General features: G+C 44.0%; 1 protein-coding gene across 9 annotated transcripts in view; it reads left to right on the top strand.

Annotated features, from left to right (window-relative positions):
- Usp28 (ubiquitin specific peptidase 28) overlaps positions 1 to 26,961 on the top strand; it is a 57,199-nt gene that overhangs the window by 26,159 nt on the left and 4,079 nt on the right. For 4 of the 9 annotated variants that reach the window (XM_006510259.4, XM_006510260.4, XM_030244323.1 and 1 more), the window contains 15 exons: positions 3,625 to 3,773; positions 5,205 to 5,332; positions 6,895 to 6,990; positions 12,429 to 12,608; positions 14,291 to 14,511; positions 15,342 to 15,412; positions 16,596 to 16,824; positions 19,250 to 19,444; positions 20,737 to 20,876; positions 21,032 to 21,211; positions 22,100 to 22,195; positions 24,116 to 24,294; positions 24,405 to 24,483; positions 25,700 to 25,779; positions 26,291 to 26,414. In XM_006510259.4, the coding sequence (XP_006510322.1) occupies positions 3,625 to 3,773; positions 5,205 to 5,332; positions 6,895 to 6,990; positions 12,429 to 12,608; positions 14,291 to 14,511; positions 15,342 to 15,412; positions 16,596 to 16,824; positions 19,250 to 19,444; positions 20,737 to 20,876; positions 21,032 to 21,211; positions 22,100 to 22,195; positions 24,116 to 24,294; positions 24,405 to 24,483; positions 25,700 to 25,779; positions 26,291 to 26,414 (2,147 nt within the window). The remainder of the gene's footprint in view (positions 1 to 3,624; positions 3,774 to 5,204; positions 5,333 to 6,894; positions 6,991 to 12,428; positions 12,609 to 14,290; positions 14,512 to 15,341; positions 15,413 to 16,595; positions 16,825 to 19,249; positions 19,445 to 20,736; positions 20,877 to 21,031; positions 21,212 to 22,099; positions 22,196 to 24,115; positions 24,295 to 24,404; positions 24,484 to 25,699; positions 25,780 to 26,290; positions 26,415 to 26,961) is intronic. The other 5 variants (XM_006510263.4, NM_001359739.1, XM_006510264.4 and 2 more) reach the window with 3 other exon arrangements.

Here is a 26,961-nt window from a genome sequence, read left to right on the forward strand (position 1 = left end):
TATGGGCACATAGTCTGAGTCCTCAGTCTCTAGATCTGTACAGTGGGCACAGTCTTTATCCTAGAACTGTCATGTTAAATTGTGTAATATCTATGTTGATGGCAGTGATCCTACTTAATTTTCTATATTACTTTTCCTGATGGAGCATCTAATCTCAGGTTCTATAGAATGGCTAAGCACATAGCTTTTACTTTTTTAGTGTCAGGATTTTGCCTATGTACAAATAGAATAGTATCGAAACCTCTGTGGATTCAGCAGCTTGTGAACCCATGGCCAGCTCTTCCCTATATCAGCCTCATTCTCATGTGATTACAGCCATGCACCACCACTGGACCTTAGGTTTTAGATTTACTATATGTGTTTATTTTTGTTAGTAGGACTTGAACCCAGAATTCAGGGTGCATTCTTAACTGCTACACCAACAGCTGCAGTTTTCATACATGGATGGATGGGTGGATGTTAGACATAGCCCAGCACCATGTGTAGTAGTAACTACTACTCGGTTGCTGTGATAAAATATCATGCCTATGGAAATCTATTGATGAAAGTTTTCTAGCTTCTGGGTCTAGAGGATTAGAATCCGAGATGGTGGGAACAAAATGGCAAGCAGGCAGCTGTTACAAAACACTGAGAGGTGACATCTTTAACTGTAAGCACGAAGCAGCCAGAGCAAGTGGGGAGCAGGGCAAAGCTGTGAACTCATACAGTCTGCCTCCTAGTGACATACCTACCTCCGTCAACAAGGCTACCTCCTGGACAGGAAGGGTTCAAATAGGAGACCATGAGAAACATTTCTCATTTAAACTACAGTATCCCACTCCCTGGCCCCCATAGGCGTGTGGGGGCCCAACAGAGTTTTACAAGTAAATGCTTACATTACTTGTAAAACATAACCTCCTAACAGTTACAGCCGTTCTTCCCGAGTGTTTTGGCTGTAACAATAAACTTCCTGGTGTTCTTTTCTCTCCAAACTGTACATTTTGTAGTTTTTTCTGCCCCACTTTTTTTTCATGGTAGACTTGTGGAAGCATTAACAATAATAACCATGCCACAATCTCAACATTATGTAGTCTTGAAATTTTCTATGCCAAAGAAACCAGTCCTGTTTTAAAGTTTGCCTCAGGCAAGTTCATAGTGCAAAGGCAGAAGGTGGCCCAGATTCTTTGCCAGAATATCACGGGACTGGCCTCTGGGTGCTGTTAGTCTTGGCTCCTATTAGAACACTCCTTTAAGCTCTGCCTACAGCATTCAACACTTTAGTTCCAAAATCTTCCACATTCCTCCAGAAATCAGCAGGGTCGGGTGCTTGATTGCCTCAGGCCATCCAGTCATTCATTCTCTGGTATGAGCTTCTTCTGTGTTAGGGGCTTTTCTGTTGGGTAAAACACCAGGACCAAAAGCAAATTAGCAAGTGTGATTTTAGCTACTGTTCCAGGGGGCGATGTGGGGAGTCATGGCTGCACTCAGCAGGCATGGTGGCAGGAGCAGGAAGCTGAGAGAGGAACGAGCAAACTGAAGGTCGGGTGAGGCTGTGAACTCCATAAGGTCACCTCAGGTGACATCCTTCTCCACTAAGGCCATACATACCTCCTAAGCTTCAATCTGGACATGAGGCGTTCACATGTCTGAGCCTGTCAGAGAATTTCCTCATAAATCGCCACACACAATTTCTCCAAAGAATGAGCATTTTTAAGTGTCAAATATATTTAAATTCTCTCTCTCTCTCTCTCTCTCTCTCACTATATATATATATATATATATATATATATACATATATATATATATATATACACACACATACATACATACACACACATACACATATATATTTCTTATTTAGGGTTATTATTGCTGTGATGTTAAAATACCATGACCAAAACTAAGTTGGAGAGGAAAGGATGTATTTGGCTTATATTTCCACATCACAGTCCATCATTGAAGAAAATTAGGGCAGGAACTAAAGCAGGGCTAGTGAGTGAAAACAATAATTAAAAAGGAAAGGACATTGTGTTCATTGTGGGAGAGCATTGCCAGAGGCAGAGGCGTCTGAGATAGTCCAGAGTGGCTGTGAGCCCTGAGCCATGTGGATGTAGGGAGAAGGGGAAAGAAGAAGGGAACCAGCTGCAGTATCCTGGAGGCCCAAAAAAGAGTAGACAGGTAGCCAAAACGGTTGGATCATATAGGAAAGGGCGGCCTAGACCCTGGGCTGGAGAGAGTCATGGTAGTGGGCAGGGCATGCCATCAGGAGAACCTGGCAGTCAGGTCCACTTTGGTATGTGAAATACACCTCTGCCAGCCATCCCATTTTAATAGCTAGAGACAGGAACTGATGGAAGCAGGCCAGGGAAGGGTGCTATTTACTACTGACCTGCTCCTATGGCTTGCTCAGCCTGCTTTCTTATGGAACCCAGTACCACCAGCCTAAGAATGGCACTGTCCACATTGGGCTGGGCCCTCACCCATCAATCACTACTAATTAAGAAAATTCTCAACAGCCAGATCTCTCTTTTTTTTTTAAGATTTATTTATTTATTATATGTAAGTACACTGTAGCTGTCTTCAGACACCCCAGAAGAGGACGTCAGATCTCATTATGGATGGTTGTGAGCCACCATGTCGTTGCTGGGATCTGAACTCAGGACCAGTTAAGAGCAGTCAGTGTTCTTAACCACTGAGTCATCTCTCCAGCCCCTCAACAGCCAGATCTTAATAGATGCAAATTCTTAATTAAGGTTACCTCCTTTCAGGTAACTCTAGCTTGTATCAAGTTGACATGAAACTAACCAGCATAGTTCCATTTTACATTTTGTGAGACTGCCCACCACCCCAAGAGATGGAGAAGTGATTGAAGAAGATCTCCAAATCGATTTCCTCCCTGTGCCTACGTGGGTTAGTAAACCCCACACACAAAGGGGCCAGGGCTGACCTAGAACACTCAACCTCAGAGTTTGTTTTAGTCAATATTGAAATCCCTTCCCTTGGAGAAAGCAACCCGGAGCTGCCCATATTGAGTCAGAAGTATCCACTCAGCCTCCAGGTTCTTGTATGACTGTTGGCAAGTCTCATTTCAGTATCTGTGGGCTTCACTTCCATCCACGTTCTTTTCCCCTTGAAATATCTTGTGTTACTGATTTTTTTTTTTTTTTTGGTTGGGGTGGGGGCAGGGTCTTGCTGTATAGTTGAGGATAGCCTTTATTCTCAGTAGTAAGCCTTTCAAGGACCAGGGCTGCAGGTGTTCAGCACTGTGTCCATATTTGTGTCCATATTGAAATGCATGTTTTGAAGAAGGTAATTTGTTTGTAATAACCCCTAGGTCTGGAATTCACTGGCCACGTCCTAGCACACATAGTTAACGTGACACGGGCCTCTGCCACTCTTGTGTGTCCTGTGTAGTCTTATTCCAGCCAGGACTCTCATGGTGGGTTTGACGGGGAAGCCTGTGCCTTGGGCTTGCTACTTGCAGCATGCACAGGCCCGGGTCCAATAGGTCAGTGGAGGTTACCTCCAGTGTATTTTTCTCCACTTCTCAGAGACTACTGAGTCCTAACAGTGGTGTCTCAGTGGAGCCAGAGAAATAGACTTTAAGTGGTGGTAGTTAAGCTTAACAAACCCCTCTTTGCCTAGGAAAGCCCTTTTGTAACAATGAGACCTTCGGCCAGTATCCTCTTCAGGTAAACGGTTACCACAACTTAGACGAATGTTTGGAAGGGGCCATGGTGGAAGGTGACATCGCGCTGCTTCCTTCGGATCGTTCCGTGAAGTATGGGCAGGAGGTAAGGTGTATATTACCAGTGACAGAGCCAGTTAAGTAGGGCTGAACTTGAGGCAAACCAGTTCACGTGTTAGGTCGCCACACGCTGAGCAGATCTTGAATCTGTCTCCCATCTCTAAGCAGTTGGTGTGAATCCTGAGTTACACATGTAAGGGCTTGTGTCGCTTTGATGTGATTTCAGTATGATCACGTTTCTCCCTTTCTGTTGAAGCCTGCGTGTACCTGAGCAGGGAGAACGCACTGCCTCCGTATTTTTGGAGGTAAAAAACTCTTAATGATGTGCCATTTAGAATATTTTGAGGCAAAACTGGCTTTTGGAACTGAATTTCAAGAATTATGTTAGGAGAAATTGACTTGAATTAAAGTAGGGCACCTGACATAGGCCTGTGGAGGTGTTTTAGCCCTAGACGATGGTAGAATGTTGAGAGCACTTCCTCCTCAGCTTCTCCAGGGAAAAAGGGATTCCTGGCAGTTCCTAGTGTGAGCTATACCTTGTGTGTACAGTGAATGAGCAGTTACTACTTAAATGGCATCCAGGGACACGGATTTCGTAAAAATAAAACCCTAGCAAGAGTCCTTATGCTTGTTTAATTAGATTTAACCCAGAAGAGCCAGTCAAGATGGTTCATGCTTGTAATTCTGTCACCTAAGAGACTGATTAATCAGGATTGTTACAAGTTCAAGGCCAGCGTTGGCTGTCTAGTGAGTGAGATCCTGTCTCAAGAAGCAAACAACAAAGATAAAAAGACTCAGCTGTGGGGGAGTCGGATGCCCATGGGGCCAGCCGCCACCCGTGGAAGACTCTGGGGGGCAGGCAAAGCTGCTGGTGCAGGCTTGCTTCCCTCAGCTGCGCTCGGAAAAGAACGTGCCTTCTTTTCAAACTCTGGTTGCCATTGTGGGTTCACTGGCCTGGCTGGCTTTTCAAGAACTTCTGTCTTGGAAGTCAGATTATTTTCCTCAGAAACATGAGACTTTTACATTTTTATTTGTAAATAGGACTTAAAACTGTGGCTAGCTGTAAATAAACAGTACATAGTATATTTATAGTGTTTGTCTTTTTAGATGATTATTGAGAGCAGTTATCCCCTAATTACACGCTGTTAGGCTGTTTCTCGTAAGATCTGAACATCTTAAATTCTGATGACTCTTAGGGAATGACTTGCATTGGCGCATGGTCAGTTCTTGTATTCTGTGGTGCTTATTTCTAAAGGTGATGGTTGAACGCAATGCTGGTGGTAAATGTGGATGCTGAGGAAGGTTTAGTCTTCAAGTATAATTCTAAGTATTTAGATAGTATGTGAGATAAAATGCTGTGTAACAGTTGTCTTGGATGTAAATTTCATATCAAAAGAAGTTTGGTGAAAGGTATTTTAAATGTGGCTGATATTTCCTGACATTGACTTCTCTTTCCCCTATGGTTTTTCCTTGGCAGCGTTGGTTTACAAAGCTGCCTCCAGTGTTGACCTTTGAACTCTCCAGATTTGAGTTTAATCAGTCTCTTGGGCAGCCTGAAAAAATTCATAATAAGCTGGAATTTCCTCAGATTATCTATATGGATAGGTGAGTATTGGTTCAAACACAATAGTAGAAGTGACTGTGAGCTACATAGTTATGTGTGGAGACACCTAAACATTTGATAATGTGTACATTTCAATTGTGTGAACCTTTCAGAGTACTGTGACTGAGTAGCTAGGGCATCTGTCTGGACTCAGAACATAAATCTCATCTCCATGGACGCTGTAAAGCAATAAAGTGAAGAATGCAAGGCAGGTGCTAGTTTATACTGTCACGGTAAAACTGTATGCACACAAACCACTGGAATAGCAGCTGGGTTTTTAACTATGCTTAGGTTCCTCTTTTACATCCAGATAGGGGAACAAAACTTCCTCTAACTTTGACATTTTTTAAAAAGCCCTCATTCTCCAGCCATCACCTGGAAAATTCATTTTCTGAAATCTCTTCTAAGAAGGACCCAGTTATAGTTTAAAGGGGGGAACGGGGAGAGAAGGGGGATGAGAGAGAAAACCCAATATTAGCAAGGAAGCAAACCGAGCTCAGAGCTCACGCCACAGCCCTCGGAACTTTAGACAGTTTTTAATTTGTTTAATTTGTCTTTATTTTGTTTAGTTTGACAAGAAAATTTATACACTCTCCAGTGGCTTTAGCTTTAAAACAATTTTGGCTTTTGGCTCCTTGCATTTCCATGGAAATTTTAGTGACTTGCCAGTTTCTGCCAAAATAAGGGATACTCGGTTGGATTGTGCCACACCTGTCGTTCAGTCTGGGGAGAAATGACATCTTAGAGTGTGATCTTTTCCTTCTAAGCATAGTAGCTACCGTTTTGTTTTTACACCTTTCTTTCTTTTTCTTTTTTTTTTTTTTTTTTTTTTTTTTGGTTTTTTCGAGACAGGGTTTCTCTGTATAGCCCTGGCTGTCCTGGAGCTCACTTTGTAGACCAGGCTGGCCTTGAACTCAGAAATCCACCTGCTTCTGCCTCCCTACACCTTTATTTCTATTGGTGATGCTTTACAATCTGGTGTACAGCCCTTTCATCATTAGTTAAACTTTTGAAATTCTGAGTTTTAAAAATTTTACTCTGTTCTCTTTGAACAGATGGAAATAAAGTTAATTGTACTGGCTATTAAATTGACACTGTATCTTCGGGTTGGAGTAAACTCACCGAGTCAGCTGGGTCTTGTGGCTGCTGTGAGCTGTAGCTGAAGAACAGCTCTGCTTCCTTTGCTGCTGTCTCCCACCTTTTGTTTCTTTGACTTGTGAGCCACTGTACTGGCTTCACCATTAGGGAAGCATTTAGTGATAGTGGTGAGAGTGGGCATCCATCCTGCTTCCTTGCTGACCTGAGTGTGATCCATAGCAGTGCACTCCGGTGGGTTTGGTACCCTGTAATTTAGCCAGAAATGCAAGGGCATCCCCCCCACTACAGGGGGAGTTGGAGACCACTCTGAGCTATAAGATTCTGTCTCAAGCCAAAAACTCAACAAATAAAGGAAAATAAAAATGTAATATTGGATAATGGATAATTGCCTGTATGAAGTCTCCACTGAGGTCTTGTCATTGATATCTGCTGATGTCACTTCTGCACGTGGGTATCATTTGCTTAGGTACATGTATAAGAGCAAAGAGCTTATCCGAAGTAAGAGAGAGAGCGTTCGGAAGTTGAAGGAGGAAATACAAGTTCTGCAGCAGAAGTTAGAAAGGTGAGTCTTCTGGGTCGTTTCATGCTTTGAAACATAAAGCAACTATTAAGATTAGAGAGTATGTTTAAAAGTACAGAGCATAATTAATTAATAACTGGTGGTTTATAAAAAAGGCAGTACCCTCATTGTAAGTGTAAAGGAATCTTCAAGGCCAGCTAGTGCCTGTGGGTGAGTGGTCCTGAGGACTTGAGGGACTCGGACATACTCTGACGGTCTGGCAGTTTCTCTCCCCTGCCCTCCTGCTCTCTGACTAAATGAACGTGAGAAGTAGTGCTGTCAGTCACTTGTCCTCTTTGGTTTTTTTGAGACAGTTTTCTGTAGCCCGAACTCAAAGAGGATGGCCTGGAACCTCTGGTTCTCCTGTCTCCACTTGCCCAAGGGTTGGCATTGCTCTGATTGGCCTCTGGGCCTGGCAGCTTCACGTGGGGAGAATGGGCTTGTGAAGTGTTGCATGGGGTGATGCTGCCTGAGAACAGGAGCCTGAGCTCCTCGCGTGTGCCGAGTTCTTCTGGCAGACTCTGTGCTTTCTTTAAAACAGGTCTTTGTAGTCTAGATAGAGCTGTTGGTTTAACATTTACAAAGGAAATCTGTACACTGTTACTGGCTTTCTCTCTTCCTCTTCAACTCCTTTTTTATTCCCTGTGCATTTTTGGAAGTGTTCTTTTCTTTCTGCCTGCGTGTACGTGTGTCTGTCTGTGAGAGATTATCAGAGCTTCTGTAACTGGAGTTACAGTTGGGGAGCCACCACGTGGGTCCTGGGAATTGAACCGGGGTCCTCTGGAAGAACAGCTGGTGTTTTTCTTTCTTTTTTTTTTTAAAGGTGTATTTATTTTATGTATATGAGTGCCCTGTTGCTGTACTCTGACACACCAGAAGAGGGCATCATATTCTATTACAGATGGTTCTGAGCCACCATGTGGTTGCTGGGAATTGAACTCAGGACCTCTGGAAAAACTGTCAGTGCTCTTAACTGCTGAGCCATCTCTCCAGCTGTTTCATCTATTAACATTCTCTGTCCTACCTCACGGGTCCACTGCTAGGTCATTAATTTCTCCAAGGGACACGAGATTTACCCAGATCCAATATTAACATTTAACATTATTTGCTGCGTGTAGGGATTGGGTAAGAGAATGGGAGGAGGGGGAAAGAGATGGGGAGAGGGGATGAACATGTGTGCTTCGCATTCATATGATGGTCAGGTAACAACCTGCAGAATCAGTTTTCTCTGTCTATCTTTATGTGGATTCTGGGGAATCAAACTTAGGCTTGGTGACAAGTGCCTTTATCTGCTGTGCCAGGTCACTGGCCCCGTTATTTTTAGGAAACTTAAAGAAACCAAGAATCGGTGAGACTTTGGAAGCACTTTCCTTAGTGTAATATTACTATTGCTGTTTTTAAGATTTATTTTTGATTATGTGTATGTTGTGTCTATGTGTGATTATGTGCATCTGGCAGTGCTAGTACCTCTGGAGGCCAGAAGAGAGTGTCAGTTACCCTGGATCTAGAGTTACAGACAGTCTATCCACACTGCAAGGAGTGGAACTAGGGCCTTCTGTGGAGAAGCATGCTCTTAACTACTGAGCCTCTACTCTGCCTTTAAAATCAACTGGTTGTAGTTTTAATTGTTTGTTTATTTACTTACTTACATATCTTATGTGTACATGTATGAGTATATGAAGGTCAGAGGATGCTGTCTAAAGTTGTCTCCTTCAGCCATGTGGATCCTAGAAACCAAACTCAAGAGTTCCAGGCTTGGCAGCAGACACCTTCCTCCATTAAACCACCTTCCTGGCCAAAACATAACTTCCTGGATGTGACCTAAAGACTAGAGAAGGGTGGCTTAATGCTCAGCAAAGAGCATTTACTGCTCTTGCAGAAGAAAGCCCTGGCTTGGTTCCTAGCAGCCGTGTGACGGCTCACAACTACCTATGGCTCCATTTTGAAGGAATCTGATGCCCTGTCTGACTTCTGTAGGTTCCTGCACACACGTGATACACACACAAATATGCAAACAAAACACTCATACACATAAAAATAAATGAGTGGATTTTTTTTAACCTATATAAACATTGTATGTATGTATGTGACATATTCCAGGGAAAATATCCAAAAACTAATAAACATGCTGTGAGATACAGAAATGAGGTGGGAGTAGGTAACTTTCATGTTTTTTTTTTTAAATACAACTTTATATTTGAATTTTTTAAACACATCCATACATCACTTTGAAGCCTAAAAATAGGCATTGTGGCCAGTAATCTCAGTGTTTGGGAGGCCAAGGCAAGAGAATTGAGTGAATTTATTTATTTGTTTGTTTGTTTGTTTGTTTATTGAGGCTGGTCTGGGCTATGTAGTCCAGGTCAGGTTAGTCTGAGTATAGCTTAAACTCTGCCTCAGAAGAACAAAAAGGTGGGGTAAGGTGGAGCATACTTGTGAGCTCAGGACTTAGGAATCGGGAGTTCCAGGCCAACTTGGATTTCCGTGACCTTGTCTCAGAAAATAAACAAAATGCTTATTATTTCTTCTATGTAAGATATTGAAAGGGAGATTTCTTCTGTACATGATAGACAAGACGGTTTTGAAGCTACTTTGCTGTGTTTTTGTTTTTATCCTGTGCTAAGACTTGAACACCTTGTACATCGTAGATAAATACTCTTGGACTGTATCCCTTCCTGTCTCGACCTGTCCCATCCCCTGCCCTGGTCCTGTTAGTCAAAACAGGTGCTGCATTTCGTGAAGTTGTTGGCTCTAAGAGCCAGGACTCTGGTGTGATTGTTACTGATAAACTCAAGCTCCTTAGAGGAGAAAAACTTCTGTGGGGTTTTAAGTATTTTATTAAAATGGAATGAGCCTGGGAGGAGGTGAAGGCTGATACCCATTCCTGTGCCAAGATACCAGCTCTGCTCTCTGTGAAGTGTGCACTGAGTAGAGTTTGATAAACTCGTAGCGGAAGAGCATGGCCAAGTGCATGCCAGGGATTGAACAACTGGCTCAGGATCTTCACCCTGGCAGGCACATGCCTGTTCTCTGTTAGTGACCCTGAGGGACAGAGTAGGTGGTAGGCAACCTTGGCTAAGGCTGCCTTTGCTCTCCGCTCTGTGGCCTGTGTGGTGGATTTGATGCTGAGTTAAAGCGCTCATTCTCTACTCATTTTCATTTTCTTCGTTCTTTTGTTTGTTGGTTTGGGTTTTTTGAGAAAAGATCTTGCTGTGTAAGCAAGCCTTGGTTGGCCTGAACTTGCTTTGTGGACCGGGCTGGTCTTAAAATCATAATGATTTGCCTGCCTCTGCCTCTCAAGTGATGAAATTATAGGTGCTTGCAACTATGCGCTGCTCGTTTAACTAACCACAGTAACTACTGTTGTTGTTGTTGAGGTGGAGTCTCCTCTCTCCAGGGTGTCTTCACACAGCAAGTATCTAAGGATAACCCTGATTTCCTGTCCTTCCTGCAGATCTCTCCATATGAGTTTAGAGTAATGTGCTAGCAATGGGGAGATTACACATATCTAGAAAACTTTGTTTAGAGGCTGATGGTGAAAGTATACACTGTGCTCACAATAGTTGAGTTTCTGACACTCATCTCATGGCCACAACCATCTGGAATCAAGTTTCAGGGAATCCAGGGCCACCTTCTGGACTCAGAGCACCTGACAACATGTGTGTGGGCGCGCGCGCCCACACACACACGCACGCACGCACGCACGCACGCAAGTGAAGATGTGCAGGCAGAGAGATGGCTCAGTGGTTAACACTTGCAGAGGATCCAGGATCAGTGACTCCAGTTATCATGGATCCTATACCTTTTTTATGGCCACCCAGGGCACCAGGCATGCATATGGTGCAGATATACTTGCAGGCAAAGTATCTATACCCATAAAATAAAAATGTATATTAAATAACTGTAAAAGTACCCTATTATTTCAGTCACATATTTGAGAATATTACTCTTACTGGAGAAATCTTATATGAAATCTATCACAACATGAATAATAGAGTATATAAGGGCTGGAGAGATGGCTCAGCGGTTAAGAGCACTGACTGCTGATCTTCCAGAGGTCCTGAGTTCAATTCCCAACAACCATATGGTGACTCACAACCATCTGTAATAAGATCTGATGCCCTCTTCTGGTGTGTTTGAAGACAGCTACAGTGTACTCATATACATAAAATAAATTAACTGATTTTTTAAAAATAGAGTATGTAAGACCCTGTAAAAGAAAGATTGCGGGCTGGAGAGATGGCTCAGTGGTTAAGAGCACCAACAGCTCTTCCAAAGGTCCTGAGTTCAAATCCCAGCAACCTCATGGTGGCTCACAACCATCCATAATGAGATCTGACGTCCTCTCTTCTGGTGCATCTGAAGACAGCTACAATGTACTTAGATATAATTAATAAATAAATAAATAAATAAATAAATAAATAAATAAATATTTCTTTTAAAAAGAAAAAGAAAAAAGAAAGATTGCTGGCTTTCTTTGGCTCTGACCTTTACTAATGTCTAATTTCTTTTCTTTCTGATATGAGATCTGCCGTCCTCTCTTCTGGTGCATCTGAAGACAGCTACAGCGTACTTAGATATAATAAATAAATAAATAAATAATAAATAAATAAATAAATAAATAAATATTTCTTTTAAAAAGAAAAAGAAAAAAGAAAGATTGCTGCTTTCTTTGGCTCTGACTTTTACTAATGTCTAATTTCTTTCTGGTTTGGTGGTGGTGGTTTTGGTTTTGGGGGGCTTTTTTTGTTTGTTTGTTTGGTATGGTTTTGGGTTTTGGAGACAGCTTTGGCTGTCCTGGAAGCTCCATAGACTGGCTTTGAACTCACAGAAATCAGAGTCCCTCTGCTTCCCAAGTGCTGATCAAAGGTTACCACCACCTTGCTTTTCTTAAAGCCTGATATTTATTTCTGGATTTCTCTCATTCTTGGTTATGAGGCAGTTGGTTTAGGAAGGACAAAGAAAATGTCATGAGAACTAATGACCAGATCGTTTTTTTCAGTTAGTTTGGAACATTGTCCTTTAAGGAAGAACTCAGGTTTGTGAGCAGCGCCTGGCTGTGGTATGTAAGACAGGAGAGCAGAACTGAGCTGTCTGAAACAGTCCTGTTCTCTGTGTGATGCATCAGACTGCTGGCAGCTTTCATGGCTAAAGCACTTTTTTAGTTTTTAACCCTATAGATTGAATAACCAATTAAATGGCATATGCCTTTAGGAATAATATGGGATTTTGTTGTTATATTGAGGTAGGCTGTCACTAGCTTGCCCCATACTTTGTAACCCAGACAGGCCTCAAACTTTTTGTGGCCTTCTACTTCAGCCTCCTGAGCTACTAGGATTATATAGCTAGGTATTAGCAGCTCTGCATGGTAAGTCTTTATCAGCAGTTATTGCAATGCATAGTAGACTTGGGCAGTGTGTTCCAGTGTCTTTGCTTCTTAGGTATGTGAAGTACGGCTCGGGCCCATCTCGGTTCCCACTTCCCGACATGTTGAAATACGTTATTGAATTTGCCAGTACAAAACCTGCCTCTGAAAGCTGTCTGTCTGGAAGTGCTGAGCATGTGACATTACCACTTCCCTCGGTGCACTGCCCGATTTCTGACCTCACACCCAAGGAAAGGTAACAAGCAGATTTCTTAAATGGTTTGTATTGTTTCCCCATTCTTATTTGACTCCCTTCCTATCCTCCCACCTGCTGTGAGCCTCTCTGATCCCTCAGAGTGGGGTTTGTCACCTGGCCCTGCCCTGAGTCCTTGCAGTACGCTTGCTCCAGGGGCTTCTGTCTGCTGTGTGCAGTGTCCAGCAGGCAGCTTGTTCTGTACTTCATCTGCCTTGAAGGAGGCTAAATTAACAGCAAGGAAAACCGTATGGGCAGAGTTACACAAGGAGGAACTGGCCAGAATTCTGAGGCCAAGCCTGCAGGAGCTAGGCTCTTGAACACACAGGGAGGCCACGTTGAGGAATCCTCTGACTCTACCTATTTAACCGGCAGTCTTTATAGCTAGACGGTGCCTGCAGGTTCAGCTTGGGTCACGCTCCATGATATGTGTGTCTTTAGCTAATAAAATTGCTAGGGCACATTTGTCCCTCACGGAGAAAAAAAGCTTATGTTAAAAACCTGTTGTTAGATGGACTGTGGTGGTACACACCTTTAATCTCACCAGCTGGGAGGCAGAGGCAGGCTGAGTCTGAGGCCTACAGGACAAGTTCCAGAGTAGTCAGAGCTACCCAGAGAAACCTTGTCTTCAAAACAAAACAAAACCCCAGAGGCTATAAAGATGATGGCTCAGCCATTAAGTGTGCAAATTACCTTGCCTAGGGCTGTTGTTCAGTTTCCAGCATCCACAACAGGAAGCTTTTCTGGTGCTATTAGAGATAAATTTGCATTTATTTCTCCTTTCTTCTTGCTTATTATGCCAGGCTTATTTGGTATAGGGTAATTCCAATGTCTCGTGCTAGGTAAGTAAGTGCTATGCCATGTGAGCAGCATAGTACTTTTCTGTTTTGTTTTTTGGGTTTTTTTCCCCATTGTTTTGAGACAGGATCTTACTTACCCTGGACTTGAGTAGCAGTTCTCAACCTGTGGGTTCCAACCCCTTTTTGGGAAGTTGAGTAACCCTTTCATGGGGGTGGCTTGAGGCCATCAGAGAACACATATTTACATTATGGTTCTTGAGTAGCAAAACTATAGTTATGAAGTAGCAATAAAAGCGATTTTATGGTTGGGGGGTCAACACAACATGAGGGACTGTGTGGTTAAAAGGGTTGCAGCATTAGGAAGGTTGAGAGCCACTGAGTGTGAGGCTTTCCTGCCTCCTGTCATTTCTTGGGTACCAGGATTATAGGCACTAACCATTAAGCCAGCTAAGCTTGCTAAATGCTAAGCTAGTAGTTCATCAGATGAGGGTAGTACTAATGTTAGCTTCATAACCAGACTGTCTTAAATGAGATGATTATTACAAGAAAAAGTTAGCTTTTATTATATTTGTAGATTTTAGCTAAGGCCTCACTGTGTATGCGTAGCTTATGTTGGCCTACAATTGAGGTCTTTCTGCCTCAGCCTCACAGTTGTATCTTAACTGTACCTTTTCATAAAGCAGCCGGTTTTCTGAAGTATATTAGTTTGGGTCAAGTTGAACTATTTTTTGGAGGTAGGCCCTTAGCTATACCAGGATGGTCTCAAAGTCACAACAGTCCTGTGTTAGCCTCCCAAGGGATGAGATTACTGGTTTCTGCTACCACGCCCACCCCAACTTGCATTTTAGATATTACAAAATGAGTGCCTTCTTTTGTCTTCTCTAGTTCAAGTCCAGAAAGCTGCTCTCAGAATGCTGGAAGTACCTTTTCCTCTCCAGAAGATGCTCTTCCCAGCTCTGAGGGGATGAATGGGCCATTTACCTCTCCTCACTCGTCTCTGGAAACGCCTGCACCCCCAGCTCCTCGGACAGTCACAGATGAAGAAATGAACTTCGTTAAGACCTGTCTTCAGAGGTGGCGGAGTGAAATTGAACAGGATATACAAGGTGGGTGCTCTGAAAACTTGTTAGCTACTCTCTGTTTTTCCTGGCTATTTGGAAGCCAGGCACACTGGGTGTTTGTTCCCTGACTGCTGGGCATCAGGCCTGGCAACTGTGACTTCTGCAGTTCTTTTCTTGTAAGGCTTGGTCCTGTGGGATTATTTGTCCTCCTCCTCAAAACCTCCTCTCGAAGGTGCATAGTTGCAATCATGGGAGCCCTCGATGAGATAAAGCAGTGTATGTTCCTCCCCTCCCCGCTTCCCTGCTCTTGTCCTGTCCCCTTGAAGCAGGGTCTCCGAACTGACCTGACTTCATATGGCCCTTGTGCTTCCATACTGCTGCACATTTACATTGGTTTAAATGTAAAGATTATAATTGATTATCAAAGGATAATAATAGTGTTTGCCTTATAATCAGGCCTTGTTAAAAGAAAATTTGGTTTGATATCTTTGCTGTTTATAAAGATAAGTTCTCCTTTTATAGCACAGACTAGTCTCAAACACATTATCCTCCTGCCTCAGCTTTCCCAGTGTGGGGACAGTGCTCACAGGTTTGAGAATCTTAACAAAATGAATGCTTTCTAAACAATATCTTACCCGTACTCCATTCTTGCTTGGCTTCCCTCCTGTCCTGGGCCCTCAGACGAGATAAGCATGTGCTCGGCCATTACACCCAGGTTTGTCCTAAATGGAGACAATTGCTTTAAGAAATGTCAGTGCAGATTTATAAGAATAATTTGTTAAGCGCCTCGATGTAATTACGTTGAGTTAAAAGCCTTTGTGTCGGCAGGGCCCGTCACGGACACTCCAAGCTAACAAGGTTTTCCTTCCTAACAGACCTAAAGAACTGTATCTCGAGCAGCACGAAGGCGATTGAGCAGATGTACTGTGACCCTCTTCTTCGTCAGGTAGAGTTAAGGGTGGAGGGAAATGGGCTGCACTGATGGCAGAAGACATAGTACCACAAGAGCTGCACGGAGTTCTCACTAACGTAGGCATATATCCCTACATCCAGCTGAAGAACTCAGAGGGCCTTCTGCTTACATTGAAACCTAAATCATCCTTTTTTTTATTCTACCACTCGGTGTTTTTTCATACAGTGGAGATATATTTGCTGTTAGGAGCTGGCGAGATGACTCAGCAGCTAAGAGTGTATGCTGTTTTGCAGAGGATCCAAGTTCAGCTCCCAGAAACCGCTAACTTCAGTTCTAGGGAGACCTGATATGTCTCACCCTCTGTGGGCACCTGAACTCTCACATAATACCCACATGCACATGATTCTGCATCATTTTTACAAAGACAAATCTTAAAAACAAATTTGCTGTTACATATTAATAAAACATTTTTCTCTAAGTGGTGGTGGTATTAAAATTTCAATTATTTGATTTTACCAATAAAGACTTGGGAGCCAGATGTTGGGGTGAAAGTCTGCTAGCTCAGAGCATCATAGGAAACACCCAGGTTTTTCCAGGAAATAACACAGTTTTGGGTCCACAGTCTGATCAATATCCTGCATCATCCACATGGTAATTGAAGCAGTGCAGTGGGGAAACCCAGCTGGAGGGTCCATTAGTATCCTCAGGCTTTATTACTCTACTAACTGGATTCCAGAAGGGAGCCAGGCAGAACAGAAATCCTTGTTGTCCACACTTGTTTTTATTCCGTTTAAGGCCTTGGACAGGGCCTATGAAGGGCTCATGGCCGAGTAACATCCAGAACACAGCTCTGCTCCCAGCAGTGCAGTGAGCATGCTTGTGGTTGGCATAGGAACAGATCGTGTGGCTCTTGACTTTCCCTCTTCTCTTCTGTTTTGCTGCTTCAAAGAAATCTGGCCCTGAGTGACCTGAAAGAGCCTCCAGCAAGGCTTGCTTTGACTCATTCTGAGGGCCCTGGGATTGGACCCTTGATAGCCTCCAAGCTTGTGTTTTCGTTGGTCTGTCTTGAGCTGGTAAAGTGCTTGGTGTGGATGTTATCTTGTGTTTGTGTGGGCATTCCCTTTTACTTGCTGGTTGGGAATGTTCAGAATTGTATTGACATAGATAGCATCTGACTTCTGGGCCTGGTCTGAGAGCCCCCCTTTCTGATTTGCAGGTGCCTTATCGCTTACATGCAGTTCTTGTTCACGAAGGACAAGCCAGTGCAGGACACTACTGGGCATACATCTACAACCAGCCCCGGCAGACCTGGCTCAAATACAACGACATCTCTGTTACTGAGTCTTCCTGGGAGGAACTTGAAAGAGATTCTTACGGGGGCCTGAGAAATGTCAGCGCCTACTGCTTGATGTATATCAATGACAACTTGCCCCACTTCAGTGCAGGTAAACATGCTGACTAGAGGAGAGCATTTAGGGGAACTAGCCCCTGGAAGAGGGGCAGTCTCATACTTCTTTTGAAGACATTTGTAAACTACAATTTATCACTATGTAAAATGTTCTTAGAACATAAAAACTGTAAGGGAATAAAAGAGAAAATGTCTCAAATAGTCAGAAACCAACCACCCTCTGTGATGTAAAGTCATAAATACTGGCTGTGAGGGTTATAAAAGCCTGTCCTAGCCGTCGGTTGTTGGGAGTTCCTTGTTATTGCCTAGATTGCTCATTTTTTTATGAAGTACACATGGGGCTGGTGATTAAGATTTGTTTGTAGAGTGCTTGCCTGGTGTGCAGGAAGCCCTGGTTTGACCCACAGCACCTTGTATACCAGGGGTGGCTGTGCATGCTTGCAGTCTTAGCATTCAGGCACAGGTGGCAGAATCAGATGTTCAAGGCCAGCCCAGGTTACTTAAGACCCTGACTGAAAAGAAGCAAATAGACTCTTACTGCTTCACGAAAAGGCGGCGGCCAACAAGGGCTTTGTTGTTTTGTTGCAGATTCTTTTTGTTGTTTTTGATGACATGGTTAGAAATAGAATTCAACTTGTCCTTCATATTTTTGCAATTTTTTCTTGTTCTCTTTTGATTATGTATACAGCATTCTGCCTGCATATATGCCTGCAGACCAGAAAAGGGCGCCAGATCCCATTAGATGGTTGTGAGCCACCATGTGGTTGCTGGGAATTGAATTCAGGACCTCTGGAAGAGCAGCCGGTGCTCTTAATCTCTGAGCCAAAGTACTTAATGACTTGACTAGGCACCATTTACCCAGTAATTCACCTTGGTTTCTGACAACACAATAATTGTGTGGAATTTCATGAAATAAAGTACTCGTCTCCTTCCTTCCTTTTTAAAGGCAGGGTCTCAGTAGGTAGCACCTGCCTGCCTCTGCCTCCCGAGTGCGCTCAGAGCAGTGCCTTCACATTTAATGAAGTGGGGGATCACTCTCTTATCTTTCGGAGGCAATAGCTCATCTAGCCTTTCCTACCTTGCGGGCTCCTGATCTTGCCTTCACCTGTGGAGCTGCCCTGAGGTTGTAGCTGTGTGCTACCATGCCCAGCCGGGACGTTCTTACCACTCTCAGATGGAAGAGTTAAACTGATACGACTACTACTTTAAACTTTCTTTTCCCTTTTTTTAAGAAATTTATTTCGGTGTATTTTTAGTTTCTGTGTAAATTTCTTTTTGTGCCTGTGTTTATGTGTGTTTGTGCACATGTGCATGCAGGTACCTACAAGGACAAGATGTAGGGCATCCTGGCGTTGGTGTGGCAGGTGATTATGAGCCACCTCATGGGTCCTGGAAACTGAACTTGGGTTCTCCCAAAAGAGCAGCAAGCCTTCTGAAGCACTGAACCCCCTCCATTTCCTTCTATTGCATATGTTAATGTTCAGGTTTTTAAAGAAAAACTGGCTGCATCCAGTGACTGACCACGATTAAGTCATTAACCTATCGTGTTCATTCAGTCAGCCAACAGATACTAATTTTTAAGGGTTTATTTTCATTTTATGCTGATGAATATTTGGCTACGTGTACGTGTTGGGGTCCAGGAATTGCCCCACAAACCATATGAACACCAATCTCAGTCAGACAGGTCGTTTATTGAATGCACACCCGAAGACTGATCGATTAGGGCTGTAGCTCAGAATTGGCTCAGAATCCAGGGACTAAGCCAAGATGATGAACATTTATCAGGGCCGGGGCTAGTAAAGGAAAAAAAACCATAAAAACAATCTTGAACAGTGAGTTCATACACAGGGCAGGAAGTGCAGGTTGGCTCTGCCTCAAGCTACTTTACATACTGACCTTTAATGTGATGGGTCCTACCTAAAGCTTTGTGGAATATCTTAAGATTAGCAAACCTCATGCAGAGCATACAGAACATAATAACAGGGTATGTGATCAGCATGACCTTGCTCTGAGTCAAGTTCTTTTTCTGTGTCAGTGACTGGCAGGCATGGAACAAGTGGCTAAGCTATTCCAAGGTTGGGGGCATTCACTCAACCACATATGTGCCTGATGTGTCAGATATCCTGGAACTGAGAAGTATGGACAGTTATGAGCTACCATGTTGGTGCTGTAAACCAGAACTGGGTTCTATGCAAGAGAAGGCAGTGCTGTGAGCTGCAGAGCTGTCTCTGTAGCCCCACTAGATAAATACTGCCTGCTTACTGATGTTGCCTGTTACAGTTCCTAATGTGCTATGCCGGTTAACCTCATGCTGTCAGAGTTTCAGATTGAATTCTGTGTGAGTGTGTGAGCATACATATAAGTGTGTGTGTCTAGGGACACGAGTAAAGCTGGGATGTGCTGCCCTGCCTCTGGGATAATGTGTTCGTTTACCTTTCTCTGTTTTAACTATTTTCCCTCAGAGGCATCTTCTAATGAATCTGATGAGACTGCAGGAGAAGTGGAAGCCCTGTCTGTGGAACTCAGGCAGTACATTCAGGAAGATAACTGGAGGTTTCAGCAAGAGGTGGAGGAATGGGAGGAAGAACAGTCCTGTAAGATCCCACAGATGGAGTCCTCCCCGAACTCTTCCTCACAGGATTTCTCCACATCACAAGGTATGGTCCGGCAGGGCCTTGCTCTTCCCCCACACTGTGCCAGGTCTGGTCAGGTCCTTGCTGTCCTCTGCAGCCAACCCTGGATCCTCAGTGACATGTCAATATCTCTCTTCACAGTGACATTCTTTTTATTTTTAACTTTTTTATTTTTCTTTGATGGGAGGAGTGTGGGGACACGTGCCATATAACACATTTTTTATATTAGAGGACAACTTGTCAGGGCCAGTTTCTCCTTCCACCATGTGGGTCTCAGGGATCAAACCCTGGTCATCAGGCTTGGGAACAAGTAAGTACCTTTACCCACTGGGCCGTCTTGCTGGCCCTGCATCAGGTTCTGTTTATAGTGGCTGTCCTACAGTTTGTAGGATCAGTATGCCTTTAGAAGTTGCTTTCTGGGGCTGGTGAGATGGCTCAGTGGGTAAGAGCACCCGACTGCTCTTCCGAAGGTCCAGAGTTCAAATCCCAGCAACCACATGGTGGCTCACAACCATCCGAAACAAGATCTGACTCCCTCTTCTGGAGTGTCTGAAGACAGCTACAGTGTACTTACATATATTAATAAAATAAATCTTTAAAAAAAAAAAAGAAGTTGCTTTCTGACAAGCAGAAATACTATGTATGAGAAAGGCTGTCTGTGCTTTCTATAGTGCTTTGCTTATCCTCCAGCTTGTAGAAGAATGACAGGATGGAAAGTTACAGATGATCTTATTAAGTGGTTAATGAGAGGAAGCATCTTTGGTGTGAAAATAGGAAAAATTGTGCACAGTAATTTTAACAGACCTTTGAGATCCTTGATGTGGAGTAGAAAGTCCTTCTTTTCTTCCTTTAAATGATTTCTCAAGACAGGGTTTCTCTTTCTAGTCCTGGCTGTCCTGGAACTTGCTCTGCAGTGCTGGCTGGCCTTGAATTCATAAAGTTCCACCTACCTCTGCCTCCCAGGCTCTGTAATTAAAGGTGTGTACCACCACTGCCTCGCAAAAAATTTTTTTAATGATTTTTTTTGTTTTGTTTTGTTTTCAAGACAGGGTTTCTATGTGTAGACTAGACTGGCCTTGAACTCAGAGAGATACACCTGCCTCTGCTTCTGCCTCTGCCTCCCAAGTGCTGGGTTTAAAGGTGTGTGCCTCCACTGCTTGGCAGAGTGTGTTTCTTGTCCAACTTTCTAGGGGCATTTACATGGACTTTGAAAGAGGTGTGCTGGGTCTGTATATTGAAATGTGTGTCCCTCCTGCTCGCCGGTCATCAGATGTGACACTTCTGTGATTATTAATATTTTTATTTCTTTTTGTTAGAGTCTCCAGCAGTGTCCTCTCATGAGGTCCGATGCTTGTCTTCTGAGCATGCTGTGATTGCAAAAGAACAGACTGCCCAGGCAATTGCCAACACAGCTCATGCCTACGAGAAGAGTGGTGTAGAAGCAGCCTTGAGTGAGGTGAGACTGGCTGAGTGACCCTCCTTTGAGAGGGTCTGGTTTTTGACACCAGCAACAGCTTTCTGTCGTCTCTGCTGACTTTAACCAGCCCTCTTTATTTCTTCCTGTTTTTCCCCATTGTTCTTAACTCTATTCCCTCCATTCTGCTGCCACAGCATAATGAAGCTGAGCCCAAGAAGCCCCAGGAAACAAACCTTGCAGAGCAGTTAGAGCAGGCGGCCGAGGCCAGGGACACGGAGGCTGCTGCCGCACCTAACTCTGAGGTCTCTGAAGTGGAGATTCCCAGTGTGGGAAGGATTCTTGTTAGGTCTGATGCAGATGGCTATGATGAGGAGGTACCGAGACGAGTGCAGGGGAGCTGTGTGTTGTTTCTCAAAAGGCGTGTGTCACGAGCTAATGTTTTCTCACTGAATCAAGCAACAGCCATGGAGGCCTGTCTGCTGCTGACCTTGTTGTCCTTTATGAAAAGGCATGGGTGACCCATTTTTGCTGTGCACTTTTGGCATGCGTGTGTGCATGTGTATGTGTGTACACCCAGCTTGTGTTGAGCAGGGACTGCTACAAAAGCCTGGATGGCCTAGGGAAAGGATTAACTCCATTTGGTATTATGAACAAAAATACGCTTACCTTTGAGAGATTGTTTGGTTTTGGTGGCAGTCCATTATTTTGTCTTACAAGTAGACTTTTTCCACTTGCTCGGTGAATAAAACAAATGTGGATTAAAGTTGGTTTTGCTTTTAATTCTGAGGTTGAGCAAGCAGCTGTTCCTCATGCTCTGTCTCCTTTTCGGTTGCACTGCACATAAATAGTCTTTATCCTGTCTCTCGGGTTTCTGCTCTTTGCTGTGGCTGTGTATGTTTTTATTGGAAGTTAGCAGCTACTTAATACTACATACCTTTATACCTTCACTCTAGTGGAGCGCTAGCCATATGGCTGAACTTACTCTTCAGCAGTGCCCCATCAGAAATGCTCTTGGACACCTTTGTTTATCTCATAGACTTAGAATGTGCACATAGAGGAACGGCTTGTCATAGGCATCATTACAAGGAGAGCCAAGGCTCGGCATGCGTCTAGAATAGGGCTGTGAAGCTTGGCCTGCAACCCGTGCCAGCCAAGGAGACAGTGCTCGGCTTCTCCTCAGCACTCTGCTCACCTCGCTTCATACTGTTTCCTTCTGAACCTGTCTGCTCTCCTTTTTCTCTGTTTTGTGCCCTCTGTGGTAGGTGATGCTGAGCCCTGCCATGCAAGGGGTCATCCTGGCCATAGCTAAAGCACGCCAGACCTTTGACCGAGATGGGTCTGAAGCAGGGCTTATTAAGGTACTCTTGTTTTAAAATCTTTTTTTTTTAAGATTTATTTATTTATTTTATGTATGTAAGTACAGTGTAGCTGTACAGATGGTTGTGAGCCTTCATGTGGTTGTTGGGGATTGAAATTTTAGGACCTTTGCTCGCTCCTGTCAACTCCGCTCACTCAGTCCCTGCTTGCTCTGGCCCAAAGCTTCATTTACTATTATGCATAAGTACACTGAAGCTGACTTCTAACACACTAGAATCTCATTACAGGTGGTTGTGAGCCACCATGTGGTTGCTGGGATTTGAACTCAGTACCTTCAGAAGAGCAGTCAGTGCTCTTACCCACTGAGCCATTTCTCCAGCCCCCTTGTTTTAGAATGTTAATCCTTGTAACACAGGAATATTTCTGTAAGACAGTGGAAAATGCTGTTACAGTTGCTTGTGCTGGGAGATAGCTCAGTCGAAAGGATACATTTTTGATCTCCAGAATCTACATTTTACAAAACAAAATTTTCCACAGGACTGGAAAGATGTCCCAGCATATACTGCTGTCCCCGTCTGGTTCCCAGTACCTAACACTGGACAGCTCACTGCTATCACTCTGGTTTCAGGTGGTCTGGCACTCTTCTGTCTTCTGTGGCTACTAGACATGCATACCCTGCCCACACATACATACGTGTAACATGGTACAATACATGTCTGTAATCCCGGTGCTGGAAAGGCAGAGATAGGATCCCTGAGGCTTGCTGGCCAACCAGTATAGCCTAGTTGGTGAGTTTGAAGTCAGTGAGAGATCTTGTCCCAAAAAAGTATGATAGAGCAAGGCACATGCCTTCAGTACCAGTGTTGAGGAGACAGAGGCAGGCCGATTCAAGTGAGGTTCAAGACTTACTTGCTGCCGGGCAGTGGTGGCGTACGCCTTTAATCCCAGCACTTGAGAGGCAGAGGCAGGTGGATTTCTGAGTTCAAGGCCAGCCTGGTCTACAGAGTGAGTTTCAGGACAGCCAGGGCTACATAGAGAAATCCTGTCTCAAAAAACCAAAAAAAAAAAAAAAAAAAAGACTCACTTGTTTACAGGCCAGCCAGGACTACATAGTGAGACCTTTTCAACCCCACGCCCAACTTCTCCTCCCCCCCACAAATGTATGTTGGATAGAATTTGAAGAACGGTACTCACAGTTGCACTCTGGTCTCTACACTTGTGCACACTAGCACACAGACACACAGTATCCTGTGTTCAAATGAAACATGACACTGTCTTTGCTGCCCAGATGATGAGCAAGCCATCCCACAAAGCTGGTGGCTTGCTCATCTTTGCCTGGCAGTGGCCCAGCAGTGAGGAGTGCCACTGCATTGCATCTAGTCTAGAGGATGACGAGGTTGTTAAATGTTCATCGATGACACAAACTGAGACTGACTTTGTAACTTGGGATCCTTCATTTTAAAAGGCATACTATTTGAGGTATTTGGTCTTTAAGATGTTTGAATAAGATTACATTTGGGTGGGTTTTTAAACAATTTGACTAAGTGCTTGTGTTTTTATTTAAGAACTTGGTGAGAGGTGGGCATGCCCACACATACCTGTAGTCCTAGCGCTTTGGCACAGGAACCAAGAGGGCGGCCACAAGTTTGAGGGGAACCTAGTTTACGTAATGAGGTCTAGGGTGGCCTGGACTACAGAATTGAGACCTTGTCTCCACAAAACCAAACTTGATGAGGAAAATGAGTTTAGTTTTTTGAATATAGTAAGTCTTCAGTGTCAGTCTTTGAGGGAGTTCTGATATACCAATTCACATCCCATCGTTGCTTTTGTAATTTCTTGACAAGAATTCCTTAGCCTAGTGTGAATCAATGAGAGGCCCTCTGGTGTTTCTTGTCAGTTTCTGTCTGTGTGCTGAAGTCCGTGGTGTCCCCTTTCCCATGCCTCAGTTCTGTCGTTAACAGGCATTTCATGAGGAGTACTCCAGGCTCTATCAGCTTGCCAAAGAGACACCCACCTCTCACAGTGACCCTCGCCTTCAGCATGTTCTTGTCTACTTTTTCCAAAATGAAGCACCCAAGAGGGTAGTAGAACGGACCCTTCTGGAACAGTTTGCGGATAGAAACCTTAGCTATGATGAGAGGTGAGAATGTGCCAGCCTGTTCCTGTGTGGGGTCTTACTCGGCAACTTCCTCCAATATGGAGGAGCTGCCCTGAACCCTGCCATTGCTTTCTGAACTCTGTCCCTCACAGATCTATCAGTATCATGAAGGTGGCTCAGGCCAAATTGATGGAAATTGGTCCAGATGACATGAACATGGAAGAGTATAAGGTAAGTGTGGGGCTTTGTTTCTTTTTAATTCCTTCCAAAACCTTACTTCTAGAGGCAAGTGATTCTTAAGATAAAATGAAGTTTTATGTTACCAGACTCAACTAGTTCCCTATGAACTTGAAAGGAGAAGGAAAAAAAAAAAACAAAGCTGAGGGTGGTGGGCCACACTTTAACCCCAGCACTCAGGAAGCCAAGAGTAAGTATATCGTTGAGTTCAAGCCCAGCCTGGCCTACATAAGGAGTTCTAGGACAGCCGAGATAGAGATTGAAAGGGGAAAAATTGCCGGGCATTGGCACATGCCTTTAATCCTAGCACTTGGGAGGCAGAGGCAGGCAGATTTCTGAGTGAGTTCCAGGACAGCCAGGGCTATACAGAGAAACCCTGTCTCAAAGAACCAAAAAAAAAAAAAAAAAAAAAAGGCGGGGTGGGGGTGGGGGGATGGGGTGGTGAAATTGAATACAAATCCTGTCTTAGGTTCAGAAGCACAGGCCTTGTTTTCAGTCTTGGGTAGCCTGTGTCTGCTCGTTTCCTAAGGGCTCTTCCAAGCCTTGCCCTAGGCAGTGTGTCGGTGTGTAATGGCATGGTTTTGTAGTGTGCATTAAAATACGTGTGACTACAGAGTTCAGTAAGAGAACAGACTCTTCTGTGTACAAAGCACGCTGGGCGGGGGCTGTGCTGTTTGACTGCTGAGCCACAGCTGGCTGTCTGCTTCGCTTGTGCTCCCTTCTTCCCCATGGCTGCCTCTGCCTGTCACACTCGGGCTTGTCATCTATATACACCAGAAGGACTTTGACAAGTTGTGTTGGGATTAGGAGAGTTTATAAACTCAAACGCTTAGTTGAAATGATTTTCTGATCCTCAGCAGAAGGAGTAGAAGAGAGCAGGTTAGGTCAGTGGTGTAAACATACTCAGGCTGAGCTCGGCTCGCATTTGTCAGGTTTGAGGATGACTCTGGCCTTGCTGATGCTCCTGCATCCCCTCTGTGCTGCTGGGGCTACAGGTGTGCACCTCCATTTAAGTCTTTTTCCTGTGGTTGGTTTTTAGTTTTGGGGTTTTTTGTTGTTTTTGTTTTTTGTTTTTTTACCCAAAAGTTTTGTGTGTTTTTATACTTGACCACATGTTGTGAGTACATGGTTGCTGGGTGTATAGCACCAAAAGGGAAGCAGGCAGCAGTTTACTGAGATCGTGTCACTAATGTTGGTCCTTCCTTTCCAGAGGTGGCATGAAGATTATAGTCTGTTCCGAAAGGTGTCTGTGTACCTTCTAACGGGCCTGGAACTCTTCCAAAAAGGAAAGTATGTTGGCCCTTTTTTTTTTTTTCACCAGCATTGATAGTCAGAACACTGACACCTACTCAGGGTTACTCAGAAGTCACTGCCATGAGTCTCCTTCTTTGTTACATACACTGGGCCTGCCCTTCCCCCACCCCATGCTTCATCGGGTTCTGCACATTATGCTTTCCCCTGTCCTTCATGTGACTGGGTTTACCAGTGAGGAGATGTTATGTCGGGCTCCGTAGTGACCAGAGAGCAGTTTTGATTAGCACAGGCTCTAGTGAATAGCCAGTCTCTTTCCTTTGTTTGAGACAGAGAGAAAACCTGAGGTCCAAAGATGAAAGTTTCCTGATTTGCCTTACCTTTCTTGCTCCGAGTGCAAAACAGCTGAGTCTGGCTGTGGGTTTGGCCCCCATGTTTTCCCAGTACATCATATTGTAGTTGAATGGATTCGAGTTACAGAAAAGTGAGAGCTAAGCCCTAGGTTTTGGCAAAAAGAACTCACTATGTGGATTGTCTCCCACTTTCTAAGGTACCAGGAAGCATTGTCCTACCTGGTGTACGCATACCAGAGCAACGCTGGCCTGCTGGTGAAGGGGCCCCGAAGGGGCGTGAAGGAGTCTGTGATTGCCTTATACCGCAGAAAATGCCTTCTGGTCTGTACCATTTACAAAACATTACTCTCTCTTCTCTGTCCCTGCCTCTCCTGTTCTCTTTTTCTCAGTGTATAATTTTTCTCCAACCCTTGATAAGTTGAGCCAGCCTTGCCTTTCTCGTGTGCCTGCATTAAAGCTTTTAGCATGTTGCTCCCATGAGGTATGAGTTTGCTAGCACAGAGCCACATGCATACGTTGGAAGAATGGGATGTTTCCCAGGGTTGCCTAGCAAAGGGGAGTTTTCAGAACTAGAGGTATCTTAAAAATCTATTCCAGTCTTAATACTAGGTTACAGAGTGTAAGACTCATTCTTGCTAACCTTGTTACCTTACCTCGTTTGCGATGGACAACCATAGGGAAGGTCTGGTATAACGCTGTCAATCTGCCCAGCAGTGTATATATAGCATGCTAGTTCTTCATGAAATTCTCAAGAGATGGCTGGCTTGTAGGCTGTCCTTGTATATTCACTTCTGTGGGCTTATCTTTGCAACATCCTTATTTTCTGGGAATTCTTTGATTGCTGTGTCAATTATAGGTGTGGTAAGAC

The sequence above is a fragment of the Mus musculus genome, chromosome 9 (genome assembly GCF_000001635.26).
Source record: "Mus musculus strain C57BL/6J chromosome 9, GRCm38.p6 C57BL/6J".
In the NCBI taxonomy this organism is placed as follows: Eukaryota; Metazoa; Chordata; class Mammalia; order Rodentia; family Muridae; genus Mus; species Mus musculus.